Below are 27,341 nucleotides of genomic sequence, written 5' to 3'. Positions count from 1 at the left end.
CTGCTTTCGGCTCCTTCAACTACCTGAGGAATCCTTACAATGTGTTTGACGGCATCATCGTTATCATCAGGTACGGTGCCAAATCACTCACGTTGATGTTGAGCACTGTGATCAAAACTGGCACATTTTGGATTGCTCTACCCCAGGGGTCTTCAACGTTTTCAGGCCCCCCTTAGTTGAGAGAGAGATGAAGCAGGGACCCCCACAACCTTATCATAGATTCCATAATTTCATTGTTTGACAGCACGATCATCAGTATATTTTGGATTCATGTTAATGTGGGTTTTCTTAACCACTTGAACCGTCAATACTTAATAAAGTTGACCTTTCTCTCTGTACTTAGTCTGCTCTTTTTCCTCTCTACACCAAACTAAAAATAGCCGATCTACAAAGTGAGCTGAAGTTCTCCGAATATGGACACTAGGGTTCAAGTGGTTAATATAAAAAAAGAGAAAAAAACTTTCTATCACTCAAAGATTTTGAGGACCCCCTGTAGTAACTCTTAGGACCACCTAGGGGTCCCGGACCCCCTGTTGAAGACACATGCTCTACCCCTATCCCAGTGGTTCTCATTTTTTGGGGGGCTCAGGGCACCCCTGTAAATAACATTTTCATCCACGGCACCCCTGAATGACATTGTTACTTTACAGTAACTAGTAACTCACATTTATGTCAAATTTGTAAATCTTTCCCCCTAAGATACGGTATGTCACGACGAAAACATGAGAGCACATCTGTTTCCATTATAGGTCGATCGAACATAACTTTTATACAGTGTTTAAGCACTGAAACCCCAGTATCCCTATTCTGGGGGAACATACAACAGATCTACAAGCTCACAACGGCTGTGGCGCGTTGTGAGCTTGTAGATCTGTTATTTTTGGTAAAGAGACCAGCACTGTAAGCTGAAATAGATTGCAAGTACAGTGCAACTGAGGTTGTTTTAGGCTACTATGTTTACCGGTAAGTGGTTAAGCTGAAATGATATTGATGAATTCCAATTATTATCAAAGTATTCTGAGGCACCCCTGGACTTGCGTCACAGCACCCTAGGGTGTCACGGCACCCTCTTTGAGGAACCATGCTCTTGCCACTCGACCATAGCATTACTGCAGTGCGATGCCACACATCCGTGCCACTCCTGTCCTGTGTCAGACGGTTGAAAATGTGCCACCTGTGCGTGTTTGCCCTGCTGTTCTGTCGCAACGCCAGAGTGTCAGCGGCAAACCGCTTTTGTCTTTTGTCATTTGCACGCCGGGGCCTGGGTGTGTTTGATCTGCCAATGTTCCCCATTCATGGCAGCGCACGCCGCTCTCTCCCCCTCTGATCCTGCAGTCTAATCCACACATGAAATGCACATCAAAGCGACCACCAGATCAAAATGTTCAGGCCATCACATCACCATCACCATCACATGGATGTTGATTGTACACATCTACACCTTTCATCTCTCAGTTCCTCATCACACCCTTCATCTCTCCAACAACCCTAACCCTCCCCACCCTGTACAATCTGTCGTCTTTCTTTATTTTATTTTTTATTTTTTTTGTACTCAACTTAGTTCCACATTCACAGGCGTAATTGCTCTTTGGCTATTTTCCCGCTACCTAACAATATTAAACCTGGCACCGCATTTAAAATAAGGTTCAGAACTTTTCACCTAGAAAACAAACAAAACAAAAAACTCCTGAGCTTGCAGATTATTTTGACAATTTGTCATGATGATGACATAGGGATATGGCTTAAATGGTTAATATCATATTAATGCACTTCTTTAGCTTTTTTAAATATCATCTATCTATCCGTCTGTCCATCCATCCATCTATCCATCACATTCTCACTCCCAACTCGTCACTCGCCTGCTTAGGACCTGTCAGTTTTTGTCACACTGGGAACTCCTTTATATAGCATCACTTTTCAATATGCAGAATAGAAACAGAATTTTGCATTTTCAAACGTATAAATAAATGGCATATTTAGTTCCAGGGATCCCCCCAGAAGCAAAATTCACACGTTTTAACGACTTTTCAAAAATAGCAGATCTACAAGCTCGCAGCGCGGCACCGAGTGCCGCGCTGTGAGCTTGTAGATGTGCTATTTTTCAATAGCTAAAGTATAAAATAATTAAGGCCCCTCCACCTTGGGCCCTATAGGGTGTGCCAAATGTAGTTCTAAGAGCGACCATTTCTTGGGTAAACACAGCCTTACACAGGTGTTCTGATTGGAGTAAAGCATTAGTTCTATGCAATCAAACAATTGAAACACCTGTGTTTTTACCCAAGAAATGGCCGCTAAGGACTACAATGACGTAGCCGCTGGCACACACTATTGTAACTCAGTCCCACTCCCCCCCCCCATGTGACGCCCCTGAGCATAGTGTTGTGTGTGTGGTCTCTGGTGTGCAGCGTGTGTGAGATCGTGGGGCAGTCAGACGGCGGCCTCTCGGTGCTGAGGACCTTCAGGCTGCTGAGAGTGCTGAAGCTGGTGAGGTTCATGCCGGCGCTGAGGAGACAGCTGGTGGTGCTGATGAAGACCATGGACAACGTGGCCACCTTCTGCATGCTCCTCATGCTCTTCATCTTTATATTCAGGTACGTATGACGGTGGTTCTCAACCTGTGGGTCAGGACCCCCAGGTGGGTCCCCAAATTATTTTGGGGGGTCCCCAGACGATTAACTTAATGTGCAACACTGTTTCACTCAACAGTAAACAAACCAACGTAAAGTTTAAGTGCATATAGAGGGTATCTGCTCATTTCTAAAGTGGCAATTTAAAGCTATAATCTGTAACTTTTCCAATAAAACAAATCTTAAAATTGTCCTAAATATTAGATAGCTAACATTTTAGAATAGCCACTCTGTGAATTTCAGCCCCTAAAGCCTTCTGTAAATATGTTTTCTATGATCCTGGCCGGGGACCGGATTTCACGGCAAAATTACGTCATCTGTATTCTTCCGTATACGTTGTCTCCAGATCATACACTACCAGCCAATCACAGCGCGGCTCATACACTACCGGCCAATCACAGCTTTTCTTGCCGTCTTTTCAGGAAGTAGCTTGCCTCAACAGCAGTGTTTACTCTGGTGTAGGAGTCTAACCTGTTACTCCCCAACGCCTGGTCGCAGAGGGACGCAAGACCCCTCTACGGATGCGTCTCGGCTCCGGTGGTCCGTGGCGACCCCGGACGAAAAACGTCCGAAAGAAGCAATACCGCTACTGACCAGTAGTTGAGCAACTTCCAGAGTATAGCTTTAAGGACTTTTAATACATCTAAAATGACAAATTAAACATTGGTCAAATTTTCAAATATTAGAGGCTGAAATTGTGAAAATAGCCGCCTCAACTGTTAGTGCTCGTAAGGGTCCCCTGAAAAGGTTGAGAACCACTGAGGTAAGATAATGGTAGCCTCTCTCAATTGAATTACATTTTTCAATTCCAAGGGCTTTATTTGCATGAGAAAACATATGTTAACATTGCCAAAGCAAACAATACAATCAAAACCAATAACTGTATGTACAATTGAAGGGAATAGACATGATGATGTTCTCAGAGCTGTTACATTGTGACTGAGGCAAATCTAACTTACAAAACCATTACAATTGTGGATTTCCTGAGAGGTTGTGCACAATTAGCAGTTGTTTAAGGTAATGTCTCACGCATGCACGCACGCACGCACGCACACACATACTCTCACTCTCTCTCTCTCTAACAGACTTAGAGGACATTGCTTTAACCTCTGAGTGCGTCCACGTTTGTGTGTTCCTTCCTGGACAAGTCCTCTAATTCCAGTCAATATCGCCGCAAATTGAATTCCTCCGCTGGTTCCAGCGTGCTGTGAAGGCTATTAGCTCTGGATCCAAGATAGCAATCAAACACTTCAGAGTTCAGCCACAAAGGCTGACTCACTGACACTGACAGGACCGCACAAAAGGCCTGAAGTGTCCTTCAGCGGGGGCATCAATGGTGGTATTGCTCTCTCTCTCTCTCTCTCTCTCTCTCTCTCTCTCTCTCTCATGCCACTTAAATAGACTCAAGAACCCTGACTCATACATGATGGCCTGTGCTCCTTCCTTCCCTCCTTCCTTCCTCCTTCCTTCCTCCCTTCTTTCTTTCTTTCTTTCTTTCTTTCTTTCTTTCTTTCTTTCTTTCTTTCTTTCTTTCTTTCTTTCTGTTGTAGTATCCTGGGGATGCATATATTTGGCTGTAAGTTCAGTCTAAGGACCGAGAATGGCGATACAGTCCCTGATAGGAAGAACTTTGACTCTCTGCTGTGGGCCATTGTCACCGTCTTTCAGGTAATTGCACACAATTGCACAATTGTGATTGTTCATGACTCTGTAAGTGCACAGCTGTGCCGTTTCAAGTCTTCAGGATTTACTGCTCTTTTCCTGAAATGATTTTTTTCCCACAGGTTTCTTTCCCTGTTTTGCCTTTCTAATTTTTATGGAGAATGGAGCGTATTTTTGCAGAAAACCACAAATGGCAAGAAACCACTCCATTCCCACTGAAAAGCAGAATCCACCTTCATAGGTAGATTTAAATTTCAAAGTCAATGAAGGTCATTAAAATAGCAAAAATAGCTGATCTACAAACTCAATGTTCTGACAATCCACTGGAAATCGACTGTCTTGCCAATGGCAGGACGTGTGAAGTTTTGAAATGGCACATCTGTATGTTAGGGTTTTGGTGTGCACGTTTCTGTGTGTGTGTGTGTGTGTGTGTGTGTGTGTGTGTGTGTGTGTGTGTGTGTGTGTGTGTGTGTGTGTGTGTGTGTGTGTGTGTGTGTGTGTGTGTGTGTGTGTGTGTGTGTGTGTGTGTGTGTGTGTGACGCATACAAACACATACTTTACTATACCTGCTGTCTAATATCTCCTGTGTCTGTGCGTGCGTGTTTGCGTGTGTATGCCTGGCCTTCAGATCCTGACGCAGGAGGATTGGAACGCGGTCTTGTACAACGGCATGGCCGCCACCTCTCCGATAGCTGCCCTCTACTTTGTGGCCCTCATGACCTTTGGAAACTACGTCCTCTTCAACTTACTGGTGGCCATCTTGGTTGAGGGCTTCCAGGCCGAGGTAAGGACACGGTAATTCAATGGCCCTTTTTTGCAGAGCCTTTCAAAATTCAGGGAAGCACATTAGAACTCCCAGTTCCCATTATAACCCTGATTCGCTAGCGCATTAGACCGTACAGGTACATGCACGTACAGGAGATCAAGGACTTTTTTTCTTCTTTTTTTCTTGCAACTTGGTTGTAATGTAATTGAATTTGCATTGGAGTTGGACTGTGCATCACCCCTATAATTAATTGAAATATTATGCAGCTTAAGCACTGTAGCATTGAGATTTCCATTTACTGGAACAAAGGGCACAAATTAGAAACGCAAATTAGTAGAGCCCCCTGAGGGACTTCGGTCAAGGGAGTATACAGTGGTCATGCCTGATTTATACTTCATCAGGCTCACTTACAGGCTCACAACATGATGCATAGATGACAGTCTGTGAGCTTGTAGATCTGCTACTTACGACAGAGCCTAAATGAGGCATTACCACTTCTATCCATCCTCCTCCTCTGTCCAGGGAGACGCCTACCGGTCCTACTCCGAAGATGACCGCTCGTCTTCCAACTTTGATGAGAGTGAAAAGCTAAACGACTCCCTCAAGCTGTCTGGTGAGGCGACAACGCATTGCATCCTATAATGTTTTGTTCATTTCCAATAATCTGGGAGAGCACATTTCAAAATAGATGCTTTTACCAGTGATTTTTTTTACGCTCACAGATATTATACAGATATTCTGCCAAACCATCAGAGATAACACTAATGATGTGGCATTACATCACAAGTTCCCTCCAAGGCGAACTGTTTTATTTTATTTTATTTTTATTTTTTATTTTTTTTTGGGGGGGGAGGGTTCTGTCGGGGCTGTGGGACAAACTCATGGAGAAACTGATTAACCAGATTAAAACCAATAACAAAGATTACCCACACAGTACCGTGGAAGGAAGGCACTGGAGCAAACACAGATTATTTAAGCCTTTTCATTGTTTACAGGGTGCAGGCAGGAGTGACATTTATGTCAATACATCGTCCTCAGGTCATAGCATGGAGTGTCTACAAAATGGTTTAAGTACATAAGAAACAGGGATAGGCCCTTCAATCAGCCAATGTCCGAGAGCCAGCAATAATGACATAATTAAAAAAAAATGACATGGTCCAGCATGGTCACACATAAATAGCAGAAATCAATATTACATACATTGCTTTACTTTACAGATCATAGGCCTATAAGTCAGATTACATATTTTAATAGTAAATGTAATTAAAAGCTTTTTATAAACATATAGGGTATAGTACCAGTAAGACTCCCTAATCGGGAGATAAGCGACCGTCAGGTCGCAGCGTGATTTTAGGGCAAAATGTGTCGGAGCAGTGTCCAAAAAATGTGTTTGAAAAAATATATGGTACAGATCCATGTTGATGACATGAGTGTAGACATACTGTGTACGGATTTGCGTAATTTTAGGGCAAAATCTGTAGGGGCAGTGTCCAAAAATGTGTTTGAAAAAGTCGGCCTGATGGTGGCGCTATATGGGACAGATCAATGTTGATGGCATGAGTGTAGACATACTGTGTACCGATTTGCGTGATTTTAGGGCAAAATCTGTAGGAGCAGTGTCCAAAAATGTGTTTGAAAAAATGGGCCTGATGGTGGCGCTATATGGGACAGATCCATGTTGATGACATGAGTGTAGACATACTGTGTACCGATTTGCGTGATTTTAGGGCGAAATCTGTAGGAGCAGTGTCCAAAAATGTGTTTGAAAAAATGGGCCTGATTGTGGCGCTATATGGGACAGATTCATGTTGACGGCTCTCTTGGCGCCGCCGAGGCGGGTGTGTGGGTACCGGCCCCGGCTCTCCCGGTCGCTCCTAGCCCGAGTTACGGCATTTTATGTGCGCTGCAGTGGCGGGGGTCCTCCACTAGGGGTGCGACCACTTTTGCATCCATTCCGGATCACCAGGAGTCGGTGGTCCCTGGGAATTCCCCGTGAACAGCCCCGTTGGGGTGGTCATTGGTCATTTTAGCACTTTTTGGCAGCGGCGACAGGGGGTCCCTGGGGGTCCCTGGAGCTCCGGGGTCCCGGGAGGGGTGGAGGTTGTGGATTGGCAGGCAAGGAGTGTGTGTGCAAAGTTTGGCATGGATTGGGGCAACGGTGGCGGAGATATGAGTTGGGGAAAAGTGTGACGTGACGGACAGACTGACAGACTGACGGACAGACTGGCGGACGGACAGACTGACAGACAGCCTGTCGAGGTTTTGGTAGTAACTGCGACCTGACGGTCGCAAAAACATATAGGGCAGAAAACCAAACAAAGTTTGGGAATGGACTGCTTAAAGGGCCAGTAGGCCAGAGACAAACAGCACATTTAATTAGGGTGTGGGACGACAGCGCAAAGTACAATTTATAAAAGATTTGATTTTGAACCTTTCCAGTTCGGTGGTGGGTGAAGAATTTGGTATTTGTGGAATTGGAGCATTGGGAACAGTTGCCACACTTTTAGAATCCATGGGGAGGTTTAGGGAGCCATGAGGAGGGGGGGTTGTTCTGAGTGCACACGTTGGTCTCTCAATCTGCGACTCTGTCTGAAACAGAAGAGAGGAGGGTCAGAACACATGCTGGACATGAGAGGGTCACTCTGTAGGACATGCCAATGTTTAGTAATTATATTTGTATTCATGCCTGCTGCTGGTGTGTATTGGGTAGAGAAACAGATTCTGTTTGATGACTGGTTGGGTTTCTTTTTTAGTAAAGTTTCACGATCAGTGGGCTCTGTCGTATGCAGAGTGGAGGTCTGCTTTGACAGTACCGTTCATGCCAGCTTTGCTCATTAGTAACAGAGAAACCAAGAAAGCCCCATAACTGATTCCAAGTCTAAACAACACCTCCCCTATAGTAATCACCCCAGATGCCGACATTAAATTAAATGATTCCATCTTCCCTCCCATTAAATAACATCTTTGTGTTTGCCAATAAGGATTACACTAATTTAGATTCAAGCCAAAGAAAGTTAGACAATCTAATATGCTCAACACTTGCAAAAACTTTGGAAAACAGTCCTCAGTAGATCAAAGGTAGCTACGGTTTACAGGACTGAATGATGTTTCGGTAGGCTAGACAATATGTTGCCTTGTACAGTACTTCTGAATAGACACTTATTTTGGCAGCCTTTTACAGGCTTCATCTCCACGTGAGATAGAACTGGGAATGAGGTTTGCCAAATCGCCTTTACCAGAAAACCAAACAAAACGGAGAGCGGATTAAACCTGAGCCGATCAGATGGATGAGTCACTTCTACACACTACTGTATTTTGAATGGGCCCATGCTGCAAAGCATGTTACACACGCGTGTGAGTGTGAGCGTGCGCACATGCGTGTACGCGTGCTCACGTGCACGCTCACAGTAGAGAGTATTGGGACACATCATGAAAGCCTGACGTGATTCTAGAAACACAGCAAGGGCTGTTCTTCTCACACTGTTTGTGCAGCACGGTGGCGCCCAACGCTTGGCTTCACTTCAGTTCGGTTTGAGCGCTGAGTGCAAGTCTCTTCCTTTCTGGTAGTTTTTCTCTATAGACATAGACATGGAGGTACTTATCAGACAGAAAGAGCTGGAGTTACATTTGATACAGTGATTTGGCCGACTGAGAACTGATTGTTTTGATCAGATGTTGAGTTTGGGGAAATAAGCTACCGTATATAGGCTGTGCAAGAGCTTAAAAGAGCATATTGTCAAAGGCTAAGTGCAGAAACACCTCTTTGTTCGCTGAGATACAGCAGGGCTACATGGAAGATACAGCAGGGCTACATGGAATTCACTTTGATGGATAAAAACCGCCAGACAGGAACAGAGCTTCACCAGTTAGGGAAGATTTATTCAAAATTGCTGCGTAATAAAGAGTGTCCCGGAAAGTAAACACGATGTTTCAAAACATCTTCTAAAACCATCTGTTAATATTGATGACAGTAGAAAGTAATCAAGTGACTCCATCCTGTGCATATCAATTACTTTAACCATTATGGTAGCAGAGCTAAACAAATTAAATTATAATATCTCTTTTAAATGGCAAAACATAACCATTTTAACAAGTCTTCAATATCAGTTTTCAAACAAAACATACTGTATGCAGGCACGATAGTGGTGAATAGTGACCAAGTAAATTTACTCAAGTACTGTACAATTTTGTGGTACTTTTACTTTACTTGAGTATTTCCATAATTTACTACTAGAGGCAAATGTTCTGCTTTTTACCGCACTACTTGACACTGCTTTAGTTACTATTTAGTTTTCCATATTTATTACATTTTATTTATAAATACAAAGTAGGCCTATACTGTTAACTAATAAATGATTATGTATTATTAGGTTACGCAACTCAGCATCACATACAAGTTTTGAAATCTGTACCACATTTACCAGCTGCAACAATTAAGTGTTAATATGATTGTGAAATTGGACATTATGGATGGAAGGTTATTTTTGTTTGGTACTGTAAGTAATGCCAATACTGGTGTTAAGAAAGACTTCTTCCACCACTTTGTGTGATGATGTCACTGAGATTGATCACAGACATTTTTTTTCTTCCTTTTTCTACCAAATATATATTTTAATAAGATTCTATTAATGAAAGACAAGAAAGTTCAGGGCAGTGTCACTGGAGTCGAGGGAAATGACGTTCGATGACAGATCCCTGTTACATAACAATATAAGATGACATGACTTGAGCAAGATGGTCATTTTTTTTACTATAGTTTTATTCACAACAAGGGTCTCTCCCTACCCTCCCTCCAGACCCTAAGATCTGCACCCTGACTCCCAACGGTCACCTGGAGCTGGGCTCCATGTTGGGGCCGAGGACCTCTTACTCTTCAGGGAGGCACAGCTTCTCCCAGGACTCCAGGAAGAGCAGCGTGAAGAGCCTGGGCAAGAGCAGCCTGGAGAGACGCTCACTATCTCTGGTATGTGCATATACAGTTGTGAACTGAAACGATATAGCACGCAAACTCATTTGCAGACATCCGCATGATGTTGTACTGAGATGTGGCCTTGCAGAAACACCTTAATTAAATATGTACAGTACACACAGTTGAAGGCGTTGACACAAATGCACATGCATGTAAATAAGTAAATAACAATGTGCATAAATACACGCTGGCATAGATACGGAGACACATCCAGATTGTGCAGCAATGTCTAAGATTAATGTTAAAAACATTCATCATTTGGGTCTAGTAGTGTGTGAATGGTTGCAATATTGCCGGTTTGATTCCAGCCCCTGGCCGTGTTGCATATCTTTCCCCCTCTCTGCCCTCAGCTTTCTTAAGAAAACTAAACAAAACTGCCTTGAATATACATTAAACAAGGCTGTTCAGAGAGCAGTCAGGGTTTGATCATAACAATAAATGTCCAACCACAGCAGGGTGTTTCATCTTCTGACCCTGCCATCTTCAGTGGATGTGTCTCTAATGTTTTCGTCTGGGGACCCACAGGCCAGCCATACAATATACGGTACATGCATAATGAAGTTAGTTCAAGTGAAGTCAATGGCAGTGGGGAAACATTGATCAGATTCAGCCTGTCTGTGATGTATTCACTTTCCATTTCCATTCCCCTGCTCAGTCTATGACCTAGGTCATTATGTGTAAGTATGCCTTGTGTAGGCCATACACATGAATAGGTTCTAAGTTGATGGTAAACTCAGGGCTTTTGTCAGCCTTATATTTATACCAGCGTTTGCCACCACCTCGTCTCTGGTACAGAACAGAACACTTAAAGTGTTTTGTTAACTAGAACTAACTAGTATGTTCTAGAGAGCATATTCTCTAGAACACTCTCTTCCCGAGATGCTAGCTGTACGTTTTCGGCAACCCTGGAAGGGTTTGGGGAAAACACATTGGGTGGGGCACAGTCACACAAACACTTTATCCACTCATTGATGGCAAGTACAAAGTTAATGGCACTCCAAGGGCAGCCTGTTTTAATGCCTTCTTGGTAATACAATATCTGGCTTAAAGTCCTGTTCGCAATTTGGTGTTAGGGGAGTTTCTCACCTGAACTGAGTCAGTGGGTCCCTAGACATTAAAAATCACAGAGGTGCTCGTCCGCCATAGTGCCACGAATGGCGCAAATGGCCAAATCAAATATGGCTGCCATCGGCTATGATGAAAATCCAACTTTTCTGTTTCTGGGTGTATATGCACATGTAATACCTCTATTTGGACCAATTGTGGTGTGGGGAATTCATTTCCGATATTGTTTTGACCATTTTGGGTGATTAGGACCTCAAAAAGTCATGGTCAAGGTCATTTTGCTATTCCGAAGACTGTGGGCCATAACTTGGCCATTGTTAGGAGTAAAAACAGGTGCAGTAGGTCTAAATCAACTAATGCTGACATGTATAATTCATTTCTGACATTGTTTTGACCATTAAGGATCATCTTGTCTTTGAAATATCAATGTCAATGCCATTTTTCAAAAACGATTTTGTTCATTACTTGCCCCTTTATTGTATTTTGTGTAAGTTTGTTACTATTTTATAGTAAGTTTGTTTTGTTTATAACAAAAGACATACTAGTGAGAAATACAACAAGTAAGCATCCACGTTTAACTTTAAATTGGGGTTTAAAATGGGTGTTTAAATGAGCAAATAAGACTATTTACGAATAAAAGTGACAAACAAAATCACACACAAATTAAATAACAATTTCCGTCAAAGTGCACCATATTGGGATTGTGTGCATGCAAGTTAGTATGAGGTGTTTTTACAGGATGGATTTGGCATTGTTCCATGGCAAAATATGATGCACAGAACTCCATCAGTGTCGAGTGTCTTGCTTCAGACATGGCAGGAGTGTACTAAAGTCAAAGTGCTCCTTCCATCCATCAGAGCTTGACATTGACTTTTTTAGGCAGTTGTCCTTTGGACAAGTATATTTCCCATTCACTTGTCCGGAGACAAAAGTCACTTGTCCGGATAAAAAAATTCATACATTGAAATAATAACAAAAGGACGGCTAATGACCCCCCTTGCTCCCTCCACTCCATAGTATGGGCACTTGTCCCGGACAACAGGACAAGCCTTTATGTCATGCCCTGTTCCATGTTCCATTGGTTCTAGTCTTTCCTCAGGTTCCTTGGCTGTTCAAGCAGGTGGCAAGAAATGCGCTAGAAAGGTGCCTTGTTGGTCTCAGCAGTTGTACTTCTCTGCTACCAATACTGTGTCTTGTTCTGTCAAGGTCTTTGCCTCTCCAAAGTTTGTTAGACATTGTACTCGGTCAGAAGCCATAACTACATGTTTAATCCTCACCTGGCCCATGCAGTCATCTCCTGTCTCCAAGGCATATGTGCCTTGATCACTGTCTTGGCTAGTGGTGCTCCAAGATGAGACTGCTTGATGCAGTGCAAGTGAGTCTCACCAGTGCTGCCAGATCTCCTTCATCCCCAGTGCTTGGAAATATGGGGTGTAGTATAGCAGTAATGTGAAGGAGACAACAACTCTCTGGGGTCCGCTCATAGTTCCGACATCCCATTATTCTGACCATTAGGTTAGTGAAGGTTAGGGATATACTTAGTTATAATGGAGGCTGTGTCAGCCTCCTCAATCCTATTCAAGATGTCTGGGATCTCTTCTCCACTAGCGACATCATCAACAGAGACAACAGAGCTGATAATGGTAAATGGACTGCATTTACAGTATATAGCGCTCTTCTCCAAAGCGCTGTACAATGTATTTCACATTCACCCATTAACACACACATTCACACATACATTCACACCAAGAAACCATGCAAGGTGCTCACAGGGAGCAGTTAGGGGTTCAGTGTCTTGCTTAAGGACACTTCGACAAATAAGCAGGAGGAGACATAAATTTGGCTCGACCCTGGAACCTTCAGATTCCAAGGCAGCCGTTCTACCTACATCGCCACAAGCTTGAATGGACACCATATTCCGAACACACAGCTGGAGAGCTGGTTGTTCTCCTCAGACACCCAGGATTTGTAAAGTTGATGAGGGATGGGTGCGTCTATCGACTCTGTTATCTCTGATGATGATGAGTGGCTCCCTGCAAAAGGGGCTGGAGGTGAAGAGATCCCAAAGATTGAACTAGATTGAGGAGGCTGTCACCAAGCTGCTGGTACATGTGGAGTCAACTGGCCCTATTATAACTAAACCTACCCATAACCCTAACCTAATGGAGTGAATAATGGGTCGCCAGGATTATGAGTGGACCCCAGAGAGTTGTCGTAGTGATACTTCCAAGCACTGGGGATTAAGTAGATCTGGTAGCAGTATGGCACTGTGTGCAGCGGCACATGCTTCTACAGCATCAAGCAGTCTCTCATCTTGGAGCACCACTAGCCAAGACAGTGATCAGGGGACATATGCCTTGGAAACTGGAGATGACTGCATGGGCCAGGTGGGGACTAAGCATGCAGCTATGGCTTCTGACCGAATACAATATCTAAAAAACTTTGGAGAGGCAAAGACCTTGACAGAACAAGACAGCATTGGTAGCAGAGAAGTACAACTGCTGCCTGAGACCAACAAGGCACCTTTCTAGTGCATGTCTTGCCACCTGCTTGCAACAGCCAAGGAACCTGAGGAAAGATGGAACATGGAACATGGACGGATGCAAGGAACACTTCGACTCTCGAGGATATGGCTGCCTTGCTGAATACATCCTGTAAAAACACATCATACTAACTTGGATGCACACAATCCCAATATGGTGCACTTTGAGGGAAATTGTTATTTAATTTTGTGTGCGCTTTTGTTGTGTGATTTTATTTGTCACTTTTATTCGTAAATAGTCTTATTTGCTCATTTAAACACCCATTTAAAACCCCCCTTTAAAGTTAAATGTGGATGTTTACTTGTTGTATTTCCCACTAGTATGTCTTTTGTTATAAACAAAACAAACTTACTATAAAATAGTAACAAACTTACAAAAAATACTATAAAAGTGCAAGTAATGAACAAAATCGTTTTTAGAAAATGGCATTGACATTGATATTTCAAAGACAAGATGATCCTTAATGGTCAAAACAATGTCAGAAATGAATTATACATGTCAGCATTAGTTGATTTAGACCTACTGCACCTGTTTTTACTCCTAACAATGGCCAAGTTATGGCCCACGGTCTTCGGAATAGCAAAATGACCTTGACCATGACCTTTTGAGGTCCAAATCGCCCAAAATGGTCAAAACAATATCAGAAATGAATTCCCCACACCACAATTAGTCCAATAGAGGTATTACATGTGCATATACACCCAGAAACAGAAAAGTTGGATTTTCATCATAGCCGATGGCAGCCATATTTGATTTGGCCATTGCGCCATTCCTGGCACTATGGCGGACGAGCACCTCTGTGATTTTTCATGTCTAGGGACCCACTGACTCAGTTCAGGTGAGAAACTCCCCTAACACCAAATTGCGAACAGGACTTTAAGCCAGATACTGTATTATGGAGAGGTATTGGGTCTGTGAGTTGTTTTCCACCGATTACCTGTATGTATGATGTTTTATACACATCCTTAACAATGTCGATAAATACCTGAGGTACAGTACTGTAGTTGTGTTTTCTCCAAGGCATTAATCATGACATTATGGGTCATGGTACCAAAAGCATCACGAAAGTCCAGGAAGACAGAATAGAATTGACAAGACTCAAAAATAAACTCAAAAATTCAAATAATCAATCCCATTTTTAAAACTAAATATGTTCATTCATCCCTTGTCTGTTGACATTATGCCTTCTGCTTTGATGACAGGATGTTATTGTCTATCAATCAGGGAAGCACTTGAGAAATATCTCTCCATGTTGATGGATCATTGTCTTTTTGTTACTGATGATCCATGTAACACAAACAGTTAAACAGGCAAGAAATAGTCCATACAGTTGTCCAATCTTTATTTTCACTAGAATGGCTGTTTTAAAAGTTTGTTAACAACAATATCCAGTGGTTTCCATACGTAGATGGAGGAAACTGTTGCTATGTGGTTGCTACCCTGTCACATTCAACAATCTGATTGGCCTCCGCCCAGACTGAGTGGCAGAATGCCGCCACTTTCTGTCCACCCTCCATTGTTCCAAATTAAACGATGTCCAGTGTCTCATACACACTCTTTTGATTTGTATTCAATTTATTTGACATGCAAATAGTTGCGTGCCTGCAAATATATATACCGGTATATACAGTAAAGGGTCATAAAATGCAACGCGTATAGATTCATTGAAAATGTTGAGAATAACAAAGTTATCTTAAATAATGGCTATTTATGGGCGCCCGCTGGCCTTGCGGTCCAGGCGCATACATAGGCTCTGATGCCTGACAGCGTGTTGCAGACTCGAATCCCGATCCCGACGACCTTTACTGCGTGTCACGTTCCCCATCTCTCTCCCCATTTCCTGTCAGTCTACTGTCCAATAAAGGCATAAAAGCCCCAAAACTAAATACATAAAAATTAAGCCATTTCACCCTCTACCTTTGTTTTGCTCTGTCTCTCTTACTCTTTTCTTTCTTTCGGAAACACTTTTCTGCACCGTTCGACCTCATCATCTCACACTGACCTCTCTCACGCACGCACGCACGCACGCACGCACGCACGCACGCACGCACGCACACACACACACACAACTCCTTATACTTATTGTGCTCATTGAACCCAAAGCTCAGTAAAGAGAAGGAGAGGAAAAAGACAGTTCTGCAAGGTCCAATTCGGCTTCTAGTTGCCATGGTAACCTCTATTAATTGAGGATTCTTCTCTTCTGTCTCTACCAAGATATTATACAAGAGAAATAACGGGGGGTAAGGAAATTAATAGATTGAGGATCAAGAGAAAAGGAAAAAGAAAAATAGACAGAAGGAAAAAGATATAGAATGGAAAGAGCATAGAAAAAAGAGAGTAGAGGGGAAAGAGCAGGAGAGGGGTAGAGGGAGATGATTACAGTACAGCTTAACAAGGCTTATGTCTTGTAGGTTCTAATGTAAATGGAGGCGTGGGAAGATGACTCAGTTTAACCCTTTAAGACCTGAGGCAGATTCTACAAAATGCCTTCTAAATCAGTAGTTCTTACACTTTCCCGTAATTCAAAATTTCAAACACTTTCAAACACAAAAATTGCAGATGCACAGGCTCACTTCGTGCCACGCTGTGAGATGGTATATCTTCTATTTTTGAATCGGCAACGATAAAATCCTAATTGGTGCTTCCTGGGTTTTCATGGTTTAAACATCTCTGCCACTGGCCGCATAGCTGTGGGGAAGTTTGTTTTATTGGGGTGAGGGAATTGAACCCGCAGTCAGGCACCAGAGCCATTGGGGTATGTGTGGATATCGCCCCCTCTGAAAATGCATATCGTTGTTGTCGGGTGGAAACCCTGTGTGTCCAAAAACATTCGTATTGTATTTATCATTTTAAAAATGATTTAAACTAGTGAAAAAGATCTACAAGCACACAACACCTCGCACTGCGAGGCAGTGTATCTGCTATTTTCACTAGCACACACACACATACACATTGTTCATCTGCTTTCTGAGATTTTTTATTGATAATGAACGCTCTTCTCCAGTTTCTATAGAAACATGTACATTTCTATATTTCTGTACAAAATGTACAATTAGATGTATGCAGAGAAGGAAAACACGCGCGCGCGCACACACACACACACACACACACACACACACACACACACACACACACACACACACACACACACACACACACACACACACACACACACACACGCATGTGTGCACGCACACACACATGCGCACACACACAAACACACAGGCCTACAACTGGTCACACTGCCGTCAATAAATCTGGCCTTTAGGGCTTTCAAATACAGGATTAAAACTGTAACTGTAAGTACAGTAAGTACACAGTATAGTATTGTGCACTAGATTGCCAGCTGTTCATAGGCTAATGTTCTAGCATTGTGATGTGGGTCCTGTGATAGGACACTGATGCAAAAAAAAAAGAAAGAAAGAAAGAAAGAAACATCTTTAGCAATTAACAGAAATCCATTATGAGTTTGGAAATGTATGTAATTTCACAGTATACCATGCGAGAAATCATCTGTCTGTCTGTCTGTCTGTCTGTCTGTCTGTCTGTCTGTCTGTCTGTCTGTCTGTCTGTCTGTCTGTCTGTCTGTCTGTCTGTTCAGTCAGTCCTTCTGTCAGTCCATACACATTTTTACAGTCTATTGGTTCCCTTGTCACTGTGACATCACTATGACATCATGCTCTGATGTCACTGTGACCTCACGCTTGGCTTGATGTCCCTTCTATTCCCATATATTTTATGCCCATGTATAGTCGACAATTTGATGTCAGAACATGCCCATATATGGGCATTCCCAGATCACACTTGCAAATGAATTACGTCCTTGTCCGTTCTATGCCCATATATGGAGATCCCTGTCCCAATGTCATCAATATTAAGGACATATCTGGGAATGCCCATATTTGGTAATGCCCATATGGGCATGTTATGCCTATCTCATAAGGAACTGTTGAGATTGGGTAACTGGTCCGATATACATCACTGGCCAGACCTCGGTCGCATGTCGCCTTGAGGCGTCTTACTAGTGGTATATCTATGTACAGCAGCCTACTTTGTTGCATACTTTGGTTAGTGTGCTCACTCCGGGTGAGACTCAGTGTTCATCTATAGCAGGGGTCTTCAATGTTTTCAGGGCAATTGGACCCCTTATTCAAGAGAGAGATGAAGCAGGGACCCCCCACAACCCATAGATACCATATAGTTTCTTTGTTTGACAGCACAATCATCAGTGTATTTTGGGTTCATGTAAATTTGTGTTTCCAGATATTTAACCACTTGAACCGTCAATTCTTTATAAACTTGACCTTTCACTCTGTACTTAGTCTGCTCTTTTTCCCCTCTACACCAAACCTCTTTGTCGATCAAAGACTCGTGCTGCAAGCATGTAGATCTGCTATTTTTGTCTAATGTTCTCCGAATATGGATGCTAGGGTTCAAGTGGTTAATATAAAAAAGGAGAAAAAAAGCTTCTATCACACAATTATTTGGAGGAACCCCTGTAGTAACTCTGAGGACCCCCTAGGGGTCCCAGACCCCCTGTTGAAGACCCCTGATCTATAGTATACATAATGTGATGTGTGTGTGTCCGTACTGCTCTGATGATCACTGTGGCTTGTGACTCTTCCAGCGTCACGGTCGCAGTTCTGCCTACCACAACTGGGGGCGCCCTCTCCCTCCCACATGGAGCCGCAGGTGAGATTCAGCCATTGATTCGGGGGTTATTGCATTAATGAATTCTTAATGACTTCTTTGAGCTTTAATTATACAGGGCATAGGTCGATATCTCTGCTATTGTTCAAAGTGCCTGCGTGAGCCCTTTGAATAAACCCTTTTGATTGGAGTTTCGAGACATTGAAACCTATTTAAAGTTGATTCATCATTAATGAAAAGTAAATGAATGGTTTAAAGGAGTGTAGTTGAATTCATGGAGATTTTTTTGTTTTTGTCGCATTCCTGAGACAATACTTTGATGCAGGAGACTCAAAGAGTCTTCTACTAAGTCTCCTATTCACTGATGACCCAATCATCAAAGTAAGGGCTATAGGATGCCACAAAAACAAATAGGATGAATTCATGGCTTCATCTGGTGTGTAATTGTTAGAAAATAAGTAGTTTTTTTGGGGTGAACTACTCCTTTAGTGAAAAGTAAACGAATGGCTTAACCCATTTACTTAAAGGAGTAGTTCACCCCCATGGAGACTTGAGTTCAATAATATTTTGTTGTATTTGTTGCATTCCTAAGACAAAAAATTGATTATAGTAAATTTACCCCCATTGATTCCGGATGGAGACCCGGATGCATGGCCCTGGATGGGGACCTGAATGAATGGCAATGGATGGGGAAACCGCCAGGGTACTTTTTTAAATTTTTGTCTTAGGAATTTGACAAAAAACAAAATATATTGATTACTCCATGGCAGGAGTAATCAATAGAAAAAAGTAATTTTGGGGGTGAACTACTCTTTTAAGTACTGTACTTGAGTAACATTTTGAGGTTGTACTTCACTAGAGTATATCCATTTTTCTGTACTTTTACTTCTACTCCACTACATCTCAGAGGCAAACATTATACTTTTGCTCCACTACAATTCGAAAACCTTAGTTACTTTGTTAATTGATTATTACTACAAAATATACATTAACCACTTCAGCCCTATATACATTTCGGCCATTTGAAAAGAGCCGATCTACAAGCTCACAATGCATTGCTGTGTGACACATTGTGAGATTGTAGATCTACTATTTTCAAAAGATCATTTGAATCACTTGAAATGTGACATCCTGCATAATGAGTACTTTCTGCTTTTGGTATTTTAAGTACATTTTAATACCAATGCTTTTGTGCTTTCACTCAAGTACATTTAGAATGACAGACTTTTAACCTGTGGAGTATTTCTATATTGCAGTATTGACACTGTTACTTAAGTAAAACATTCCAGTACTTTTTCCCACCACTTGTTCGTCAATAAGGCCCATGTATCCCCTCCGCATCCGCCTGCAGGTCCAGTTGGAACAGCCTGGGTAGGAGGAGCTACCGGGCGGGGGGAGGAGCCCCTGTGGTGGGAGGCAGCCTCCGCATCCACAGCACGCACTCCTACGCCTACGCCAGCGAGCAGGAGTCCCTCCTCTACCGAGCCGCCAACCCCCACCACCCGCTGCTCCCGCACCACGCTCCGCCACCACCTCCCCATCTCCTCTCGAGACCCTACCCTCCCAAGAGGGACCGGCGGGCTCTGTCGCTGGAACTCCCGGAGCTTTGGAAGGGTCCGGTCCCACCCCTGCCCCACTCCGACCCCACCAGGAGGAGCGTGGACCCTGGGTCGGGGGCGTCCACCACCACGGGGGGCCTGGGGTCCAGCGGATGCGGTGGTGTGGATCACCGTGACTGTAACGGCAAGGCCCCGGGCCCCTATCTGATGGCGGGGGTCTTCCCGCAGGTCGACGCACACAAGGACAGGCCAGATCTGGAGGAAGAGACGGACTATGTAAGTAAGACGTCTCTGCAGCAATGTGGCGCTCCTTTTCCACCAAGAGAACTTTGGTTCGAGTTTTAATTTCAAAGACCCCCCTTACACACCCATAAGCGGGCATTTTGAACCCCCTATGGACTTAATAGCTTGGCAGAGTGTTTCCAATGAATCCAACATGCAGAATATGCATGTTGATCAGAATGGAACAGAGCCTTCATTAGAGTAATTTTTACAGTAACACCTGTGAAGGAAGTAAGGAAGGGGGCCAATTCCTTTCCAATATGGCTGCTGTACATAGAGCCTATTTTGATTGTTGTGTTGTCCTCTCTCCCCCTTTCACTCCCTCTCTTGTCCTTCCAGTCGTTGTGTTTTCGTCTCCAGAAGATGATGGAGGTGTACAAGCCAGGCTGGTGTGAGCACAGAGAGGACTGGTCCGTCTACCTCTTCTCCCCACAGAACAGGTGAGTTGATGACATCTCCTCTGTCCATGAACTGTAAAATCCACTGTCAGTTTAACTCTAGTTCTAGCTCTAGTTTGAGGCCAGTAATGTGTCACACTCAGTCGAGTGCAAGCGCATTGTAACCCTTGGAGTTCCACGCAGGCATTAACAAATGCTCTTCTTAATTTCCAAGTATTTGCCGTCCCTGACAGATAGGGTCCTCTGCACTTGGCTCAACACTTGGGAAGTCAAGAAGGTCTATTTGCGTTTTGGATAAATGGGTTTCCAACAGAGTTGCCCTGTTTATTTAAAAAAGTAATCAGGAGATTCCATTGCTATGCAGTGCATGGGACCTGACCTTTCTTCATCAGACATACATCGACCAACATACAAGCCTATTCAAATTTGTTCAAGTGAACACAGAGGTCAGTAGTTATCAACAATCAATCAATCAATCAATCAATCAATCAATCAATGAAACTTTATTGTAACATTACAAGAACAGTGGGTGAAATTGTGAGATGTAACGACTAGATGGACTACAGTAGATGGGTTTTTAAAATAGAAGGAGATGTAAGGTCTAGATAGCCTAGATGGGTTTTTTTTTAAATAGAAGGAAATTATTAGCCATTCAATTTCACTGATAATGGGTAGAGGTAACCTGTAGAGGTTGGGAAGATGTACAATTTCTTCCTTAAATGTATTTGAGAAAATACAATTGCCATTTTAGTCACGTCACTAATCTCCACTGCATTTAAGCAAACTCCCTGCTTCAGGGAGACTGTAATGTCCCTAAACAATCAGATTGTTTTTAAAGTCATTAAAGAACGGAATAAACCAAAAACCTGCATATATTTCCATTATTTTTTAAGCAACCACTCTGGTTGCTTTAAAACATTCATTTTATATTTGATGAGCTGTTTTTACAGTATGTAGCCCATTTAATGTTTGATTTTGTACTGTATTTGCTTTGTATTTTCACCAATGTAAATGTGTGTGTGTGTGTGTGTGTGTGTGTGTGTGTGTGTGTGTGTGTGTGTGTGTGTGTGTGTGTGTGTGTGTGTGTGTGTGTGTGTGTGTGTGTGTGTGTGTGTGCGTGCGTGCGTGTGCGCGCGCGTGTGTTTATGTGCTTCTTAGTGGACATTTTCCATGTCAGTGGCATTTGTATGTTTTTATTTATTATAGCTCAAGGAAATTAGAAGCAGACACAAATATTCTGCCTTTTTCTGCACTGCCTTCTTACCATTTATATTGGACCAGTTGGGATTTCACCACAGTGTTCCACACAAAAGTTCAAGGCATGGCACCGACCCCCTCAATGTGTCAAAGCTCCTCTGCAGACCGCCCCCGTGTTGGTCCTTGGCCTACAACAGAAACAGCATGTACCGCGTGCTCATCAAAACACACCTGTCAGGCCCACTCCCAGTTTGGCTCCCAGCAGCCTTGTGATCCGTTGAAAGGGACCCGGGTGTTGTGAACACATTTCTGGATGTTTCTGTCACAGCCTTTAGTCTTCCTCCTCCCAGTCTAAGGGCTGGTGCCAGGCCTCCTGGCATAGTGCAAGTATAAAACCCAGTTGAGTAACTGAGAGGGATGGCAGTGGCCATGGCCAAATGTTCCTCCTCTGCTTTTCCTGGAAAAAGCTCAACGAATGTGTGTTGGCGACGCGTCCAACTATGTTTCTGTTCATGCAAGGGAAAAAAAACCTTTATCTGCTGGCTCCATGAAGAGCTAGCCAGCTAAAGAACTTGTTGTTCTAGGGCAGGGGTGTCCAAAGTGTGGCCCGTGGGGCAAATGGCCGATGACAAAGTTTATACGGCCCGCGGCTTCATTCCTAAATTGTACTATAAACGGCCCGCCAGCACCATCAAACAAGAATATTTTATAGTAGGATTCCTTGTTCCCTGTTGTCTCATGAAGGGGTCAAAGAAGGGCTATTTGGTTGTATTTTTTACCTTGCATGTCTGGTTACATTTGGCAATGTGAGTTATTTGTGTTTTGTTCAGAGCACACCTGACAAAAAAAAAACATTGATATTAAATATTGATGATGTTGTTACATAAAATTGTAATTGCGATGCGCAGGTATGTGACTTTGTTATGGTCCGAGTTCATTTTGTCAGCCCTTGGGTGTTTTAATATTTTCTAATGTGGCCGCCTTTGAAAAAGGTTTGGACACCCCTGTTCTATGGATATTTCCTGAAAAAGCATTTTCTTTACAGATATTGCCTTGGGCGTGCGTGCGTGCGTGCGTGCATGCGTGCGTGTATAAAAATGTCTTGCTACTGTATGCATGTTCACGTATCCCTGTGTGTGGCCATGTGCATGTGTGTGTGTCCGTGTGTGTAATTTTGTGTTGCATATTAGTATTGCTTAATGAAATGGAGACCGTTTCCAGTTTTCATTCCTAAATATAATTTGTCCTAATCAAGTATTTTTGATTAGGAACTTTTTCATTGGTGTAGACTGTACTCCACATCATTGCGTTGTGACAGTTATCTGCAGTGGCAAACATGAAAGCTTTGAAGCAGTCAAGCAACATGTGTAATTCCGTAGAACGTTACAAGTTGTTCTCCGAGCCTAAATTAAACAAATCATGCAATGGCAGACCAAATGCATTACGAAGATGAAGGGAAAATTAAAAATCCCATTCCTCACAATTAGACATGGTGACATAAAACATTATTTATTGAAAAACTGTTTTGTTCAATGCAGTTTGTCAAAACTGAAACAGTTTTGTTTGATGCAGGTTGTCAAAACCGAACAAAGTTGTAAAAAACTAGCGCTGTTTGATGTATTGTTTGATGAATGAAGTTGTTTATTACACGTAATCTGAATATCACTTTTAAACATAGTCGAGAGTTGAGTCGACTACCGGTATGTGTGCAAGAATTTCACAGGACTGAGGTGCCATTCCTCGTCTGTATGTTTGTGTGTGTGTGTGTGTGTGTGTGTGTGTGTGTGTGTGTGTGTGTGTGTGTGTGTGTGTGTGTGTGTGTGTGTGGTGGAAAAAGTACTACATTCTTTTACTCAACTAAAAGTATCAATACTGCGGTATAGAAATCTGTTTCAAGTAAAAGTCCTGAATTCAAAATGTACTTGAGTAAAAGTATTGGCATCAAAATATACTTAAAGTACCAAAATGTTTGAAAATAGCAGATCTACATGCTCAAAACACGCCGCGGTGTGAGCTTGTAGATCTGCTATTTTCAAATAGCCTAGGTATATAAATAGGGCTAAAGTGGATTATTGTATGTTTAATAATATAATCATAGTAACTAGTAACTAAAGTGTTCAAATAAAGGTAGTGGAGTATACATTATATGGATCCGAGATGTAGTGGAGTAGAAGTAAAAGTTATGGAAATTGGAAATACTCAAGTAAAGTACAAATTCAAAATTGTACTTAAGTAGGCCTACACTACTTAAGTAAATGTACTTAGTTACTCTACACCACTGTGTGTGCGTGCGTGCGTGCGTGCGTGCGTGCGTGCGTGTGTGAAGCGCTGTTATGTTGTTTTCGCTGACAGTCCCCCAGCTTGGATTCCTGGTGGGTAGACAATAGACATGTCCTGAACACACCATAAAAGAGAAATCACTCACTCACACACTCGTTCACTCACTCTATTCCCTCCGCGCTGAAAGCCACTTTAGGGAAGCCGGCGGGCCCCTGGGCTGTGTTTTGGCACTGTGGCAGGTGCCATCTGTCAAGCAAGGAGAAGGTGTTTGTGCGCGTGTGTGACTGCGTGTGTGTGTGTGTGTGTGTGTGTGTGTGTGTGTGCGTGTGTGTGCGCGCGGCCGCGTGCGCATGTGCGAATTCACGTGTGCATGTTTCTTGTTTATTTATCTGTAAATAATAATGTCAGTGTGACTCAACCGATGTGTTTGCGAATGTGTATGTGTGGATATACCGGTACACATTTCTATGAAGGATTGTTTTTGTGTATTTAAACATGCGTGCCTGCGTGCGTGCCTGCGTGCGTGGGTGCAAAATTAAGGCCCGGTCCTAACTGGGCCCTACCGGGATGGCCCAAGGCTCAGCCCGACCCGAATAATTACCATACTTTTAGGCCCTAAAAACCTCCAAAATACAAAATAAAAATGTGTCATTATGCGATTGATGTCCTCAAAGTCACGCATTCAACAAGCTTTGAACTGAGTAGATTGGACTTTCTGTTTCAGAGATAATGATCCTAGTATGCAGTCTGATCTGATGCACAAAATGAAATAAATCTGTTTATTATAACAGTTTGTTAAAATGATAGCCTAATAGTCATTTTATGCCATTGCATATTCTATTGAGGATCCCATATTAATTCAGATTTTCCAGTGTATGGTGTTATACAGTATGTGCGTTATGTTATCTCCAATTAAATAAACAATCTACCTCTGAGTTCCCGTGGCAAAACCCATGAACTTCAATGCTCCAAGGCCGACAACAGAACGCTTTGGACGGATACATGACTCTCTGGTTCTCTCAGTTTTCCTCGAACCTCGCGACGATATTTAAAAAAAGGCTCTGTCATGGTGAATTGACCACACATATGACGTTTAGACAACTAAATACTATCCAAAAATATCTTAAGTAAATTCCATGTCACAAAAAAGAAATTTGAGGGAGGCTTGCACCAACACGGTTTAAGCCTTAAACTAGTTTAAATCAAGATTTATCTTTTAATCAGCTTGCACCAAACCTTAAACCTAGTTTTCATTAATCAGGTTTAGTTTTAAACCATCCTTTTAATCTTGGTTTAAAACCTGCTGTAGAGGTGGTTTAAATGCAAACATGCCATTGACATGAATGGGGGTCCCCCTCCTGTGAGGGAAGCCTCACAGCAAGCCCTGCAGGCTTGCAACTGCAAGCTGCGGACAGCGTTTCACAGCTGAAAACAAAAATAATCTCATCATATTGTTGTCTTCTATAGGGTGTGCCAAATGTAGTTCTAAGAGCGGCCATTTCTTGGGTAAACACAGCCTTACACAGGTGTTCTGATCGGTTCTGATTAGACTATAGCATTAGTTCTATGCAATCAAACAATTGAAACACCTGTGTTTTGACCCAAGAAATGGCCGCTAAGGACTACAATGACGTAGCCGCTGGCACACACTATACATCCTTGTAGTAGCCTACTGTACATCGGCTATTTTAAATTAGCGAACATTTAAATATTTACAGGGACATAATACAGACATTTGTCATGTGGACTTCCCAAGCAACATGGAGACGTTTTAATTTTCGAAATCGCTTCATAATTGACTCAAATGTGAATGTGATCAAAACTGTGGTCTTTTCTTGCTTCCTAGATAGCCGCGCATCGCCGCACCGTACCGCACCACACTGTGTAGCGTCCGAGCGTCACCGTGACGGAGCGTTATATATATATTTTTTTGTTTTGGCTGCAGGCGCTCTTCTTAACATAGGCCTGCCCACATTCTCCTAGAAGTGAATAACAGAGTAACGCTAATGATATTAGGCTCAAGAGAATAGCATATTCCAGTTTGTTTACATCGAAATCCAAGATGGAGGACATTAATCCATGAATTAATCACAGTTTATGGTTTTAATCACAGGTTAAGGGTTTAATCACAGATTTGTTAAGCAATGCTTAAATTTAAGTGGTGCAATGCACGTCGATTTAAAATAAAACCTAGATCAACAAACCCTTGATTAACCCTAAACTAAGATTTATTTAATCCCTTTTGGTGCAAGCCGCCCTATTAGAGTGTTTAAAAAAGATACTGCAGTGTATAGTAATGGCTGCCATTCGTCTTTTTTCGTTTCCATCCGGAAGCCCTCGGCTCGGCTCTGCACTCAGCAGTGCTGTCCCATTTCACAGGCAAAACGTGTGTCCTATGTGCACTTCACAGGGCAAAGCCCCACCCTACACTAGCCCCACCCTACACTAGCTAGGCTCGCACTTTGAAGTGTGCACACTGAATTGGGAGGGGGCTATAGTGTCCTCCGTGTCCCATCTTTGGCCATCGTATCGATAATAAGTTACTGCAGTATGTGTGCAGTTTGTGAACGAAGCCGGATGAATCACAATAATAAGTTCAGTGGCAAGCGGTGCCGCACTGTACAGTCTAGATGCCTGGGTGCATATATAAATACTAGTGTGGCAACGGTCTACGCCTCCTCTGACTAAATGGAAATGTGAAAAGTGTGCCGCACAAAAGCTCAAGGCATGGCACCGACCTCCTCAATGTGCCAAGCTCTGTGCACCGCTGCAGCCCGCCCCCATGCTGGCCCCGGCATACAACAGAAACAGGATGTACCGCATGCTCGTCAAAACACACCTGTCAAGCCCTCTCCCAGTTTGGCTCCCAGCACGTTGTGATCCGTTGAAAGGGACCCAGGTCTTTTTCCAGGATGTTTCTGTCACAGCCTTTAGCCTTCCCTGTCTTAAGGGCTGGTGCCAGGCCTCCTGGCATATATAGTGCAAGTGGAACATAGTTTGCATTGCAGAGCGTCTCAGGGTGACTAAGAGAGGGATGGCAGTGGACATGGGCACATTTTTGCTGGAAAAAGCACAACCGATGTGTGCTTTTTCTGTTCATGCAAAAAAACTAAAAAATAAATAAAACATGTATCTGCTGGCTCCACGAATACCAAGCTACTTATAGGAATATTATGTTGAAAAGCATTTTACTACTTTGTACAGTAGATAGCCAGGGGCGATCCTAGAGTCTTAGACAGCCATAGGCAAAATTGGATACAATAACTTGGCCCATGCTGTTACTGAAGTAACTGATGAGAATACTCAATACTCTCTTGTTAATATTGACAATATAGTGAAAATG

General features: G+C 42.9%; 1 protein-coding gene across 1 annotated transcript in view; it reads left to right on the top strand.

Annotated features, from left to right (window-relative positions):
- Positions 1 to 27,341, top strand: part of LOC308282166 (voltage-dependent T-type calcium channel subunit alpha-1I-like) — a gene marked incomplete at its 3' end in the record, with an annotated part of 234,626 nt that overhangs the window by 130,751 nt on the left and 76,534 nt on the right. The window contains exons 10-18 of the mRNA XM_080722510.1: positions 1 to 70; positions 2,406 to 2,591; positions 4,178 to 4,295; positions 4,918 to 5,073; positions 5,578 to 5,668; positions 9,852 to 10,018; positions 18,260 to 18,324; positions 19,634 to 20,117; positions 20,463 to 20,563. The exon at positions 1 to 70 is cut by the window's left edge and continues 82 nt beyond it. Coding sequence (XP_080578636.1) covers positions 1 to 70; positions 2,406 to 2,591; positions 4,178 to 4,295; positions 4,918 to 5,073; positions 5,578 to 5,668; positions 9,852 to 10,018; positions 18,260 to 18,324; positions 19,634 to 20,117; positions 20,463 to 20,563 — 1,438 coding nt within the window. The remainder of the gene's footprint in view (positions 71 to 2,405; positions 2,592 to 4,177; positions 4,296 to 4,917; positions 5,074 to 5,577; positions 5,669 to 9,851; positions 10,019 to 18,259; positions 18,325 to 19,633; positions 20,118 to 20,462; positions 20,564 to 27,341) is intronic.

Source organism: Nannobrachium achirus (assembly GCF_963921795.1).
Source record: "Nannobrachium achirus genome assembly, chromosome: 3".
NCBI lineage: Eukaryota > Metazoa > Chordata > Actinopteri > Myctophiformes > Myctophidae > Nannobrachium > Nannobrachium achirus.
The sequence above is the reverse complement of the archived record's forward strand: the minus strand, read 5'-3'. Positions and strand labels throughout refer to the sequence as shown.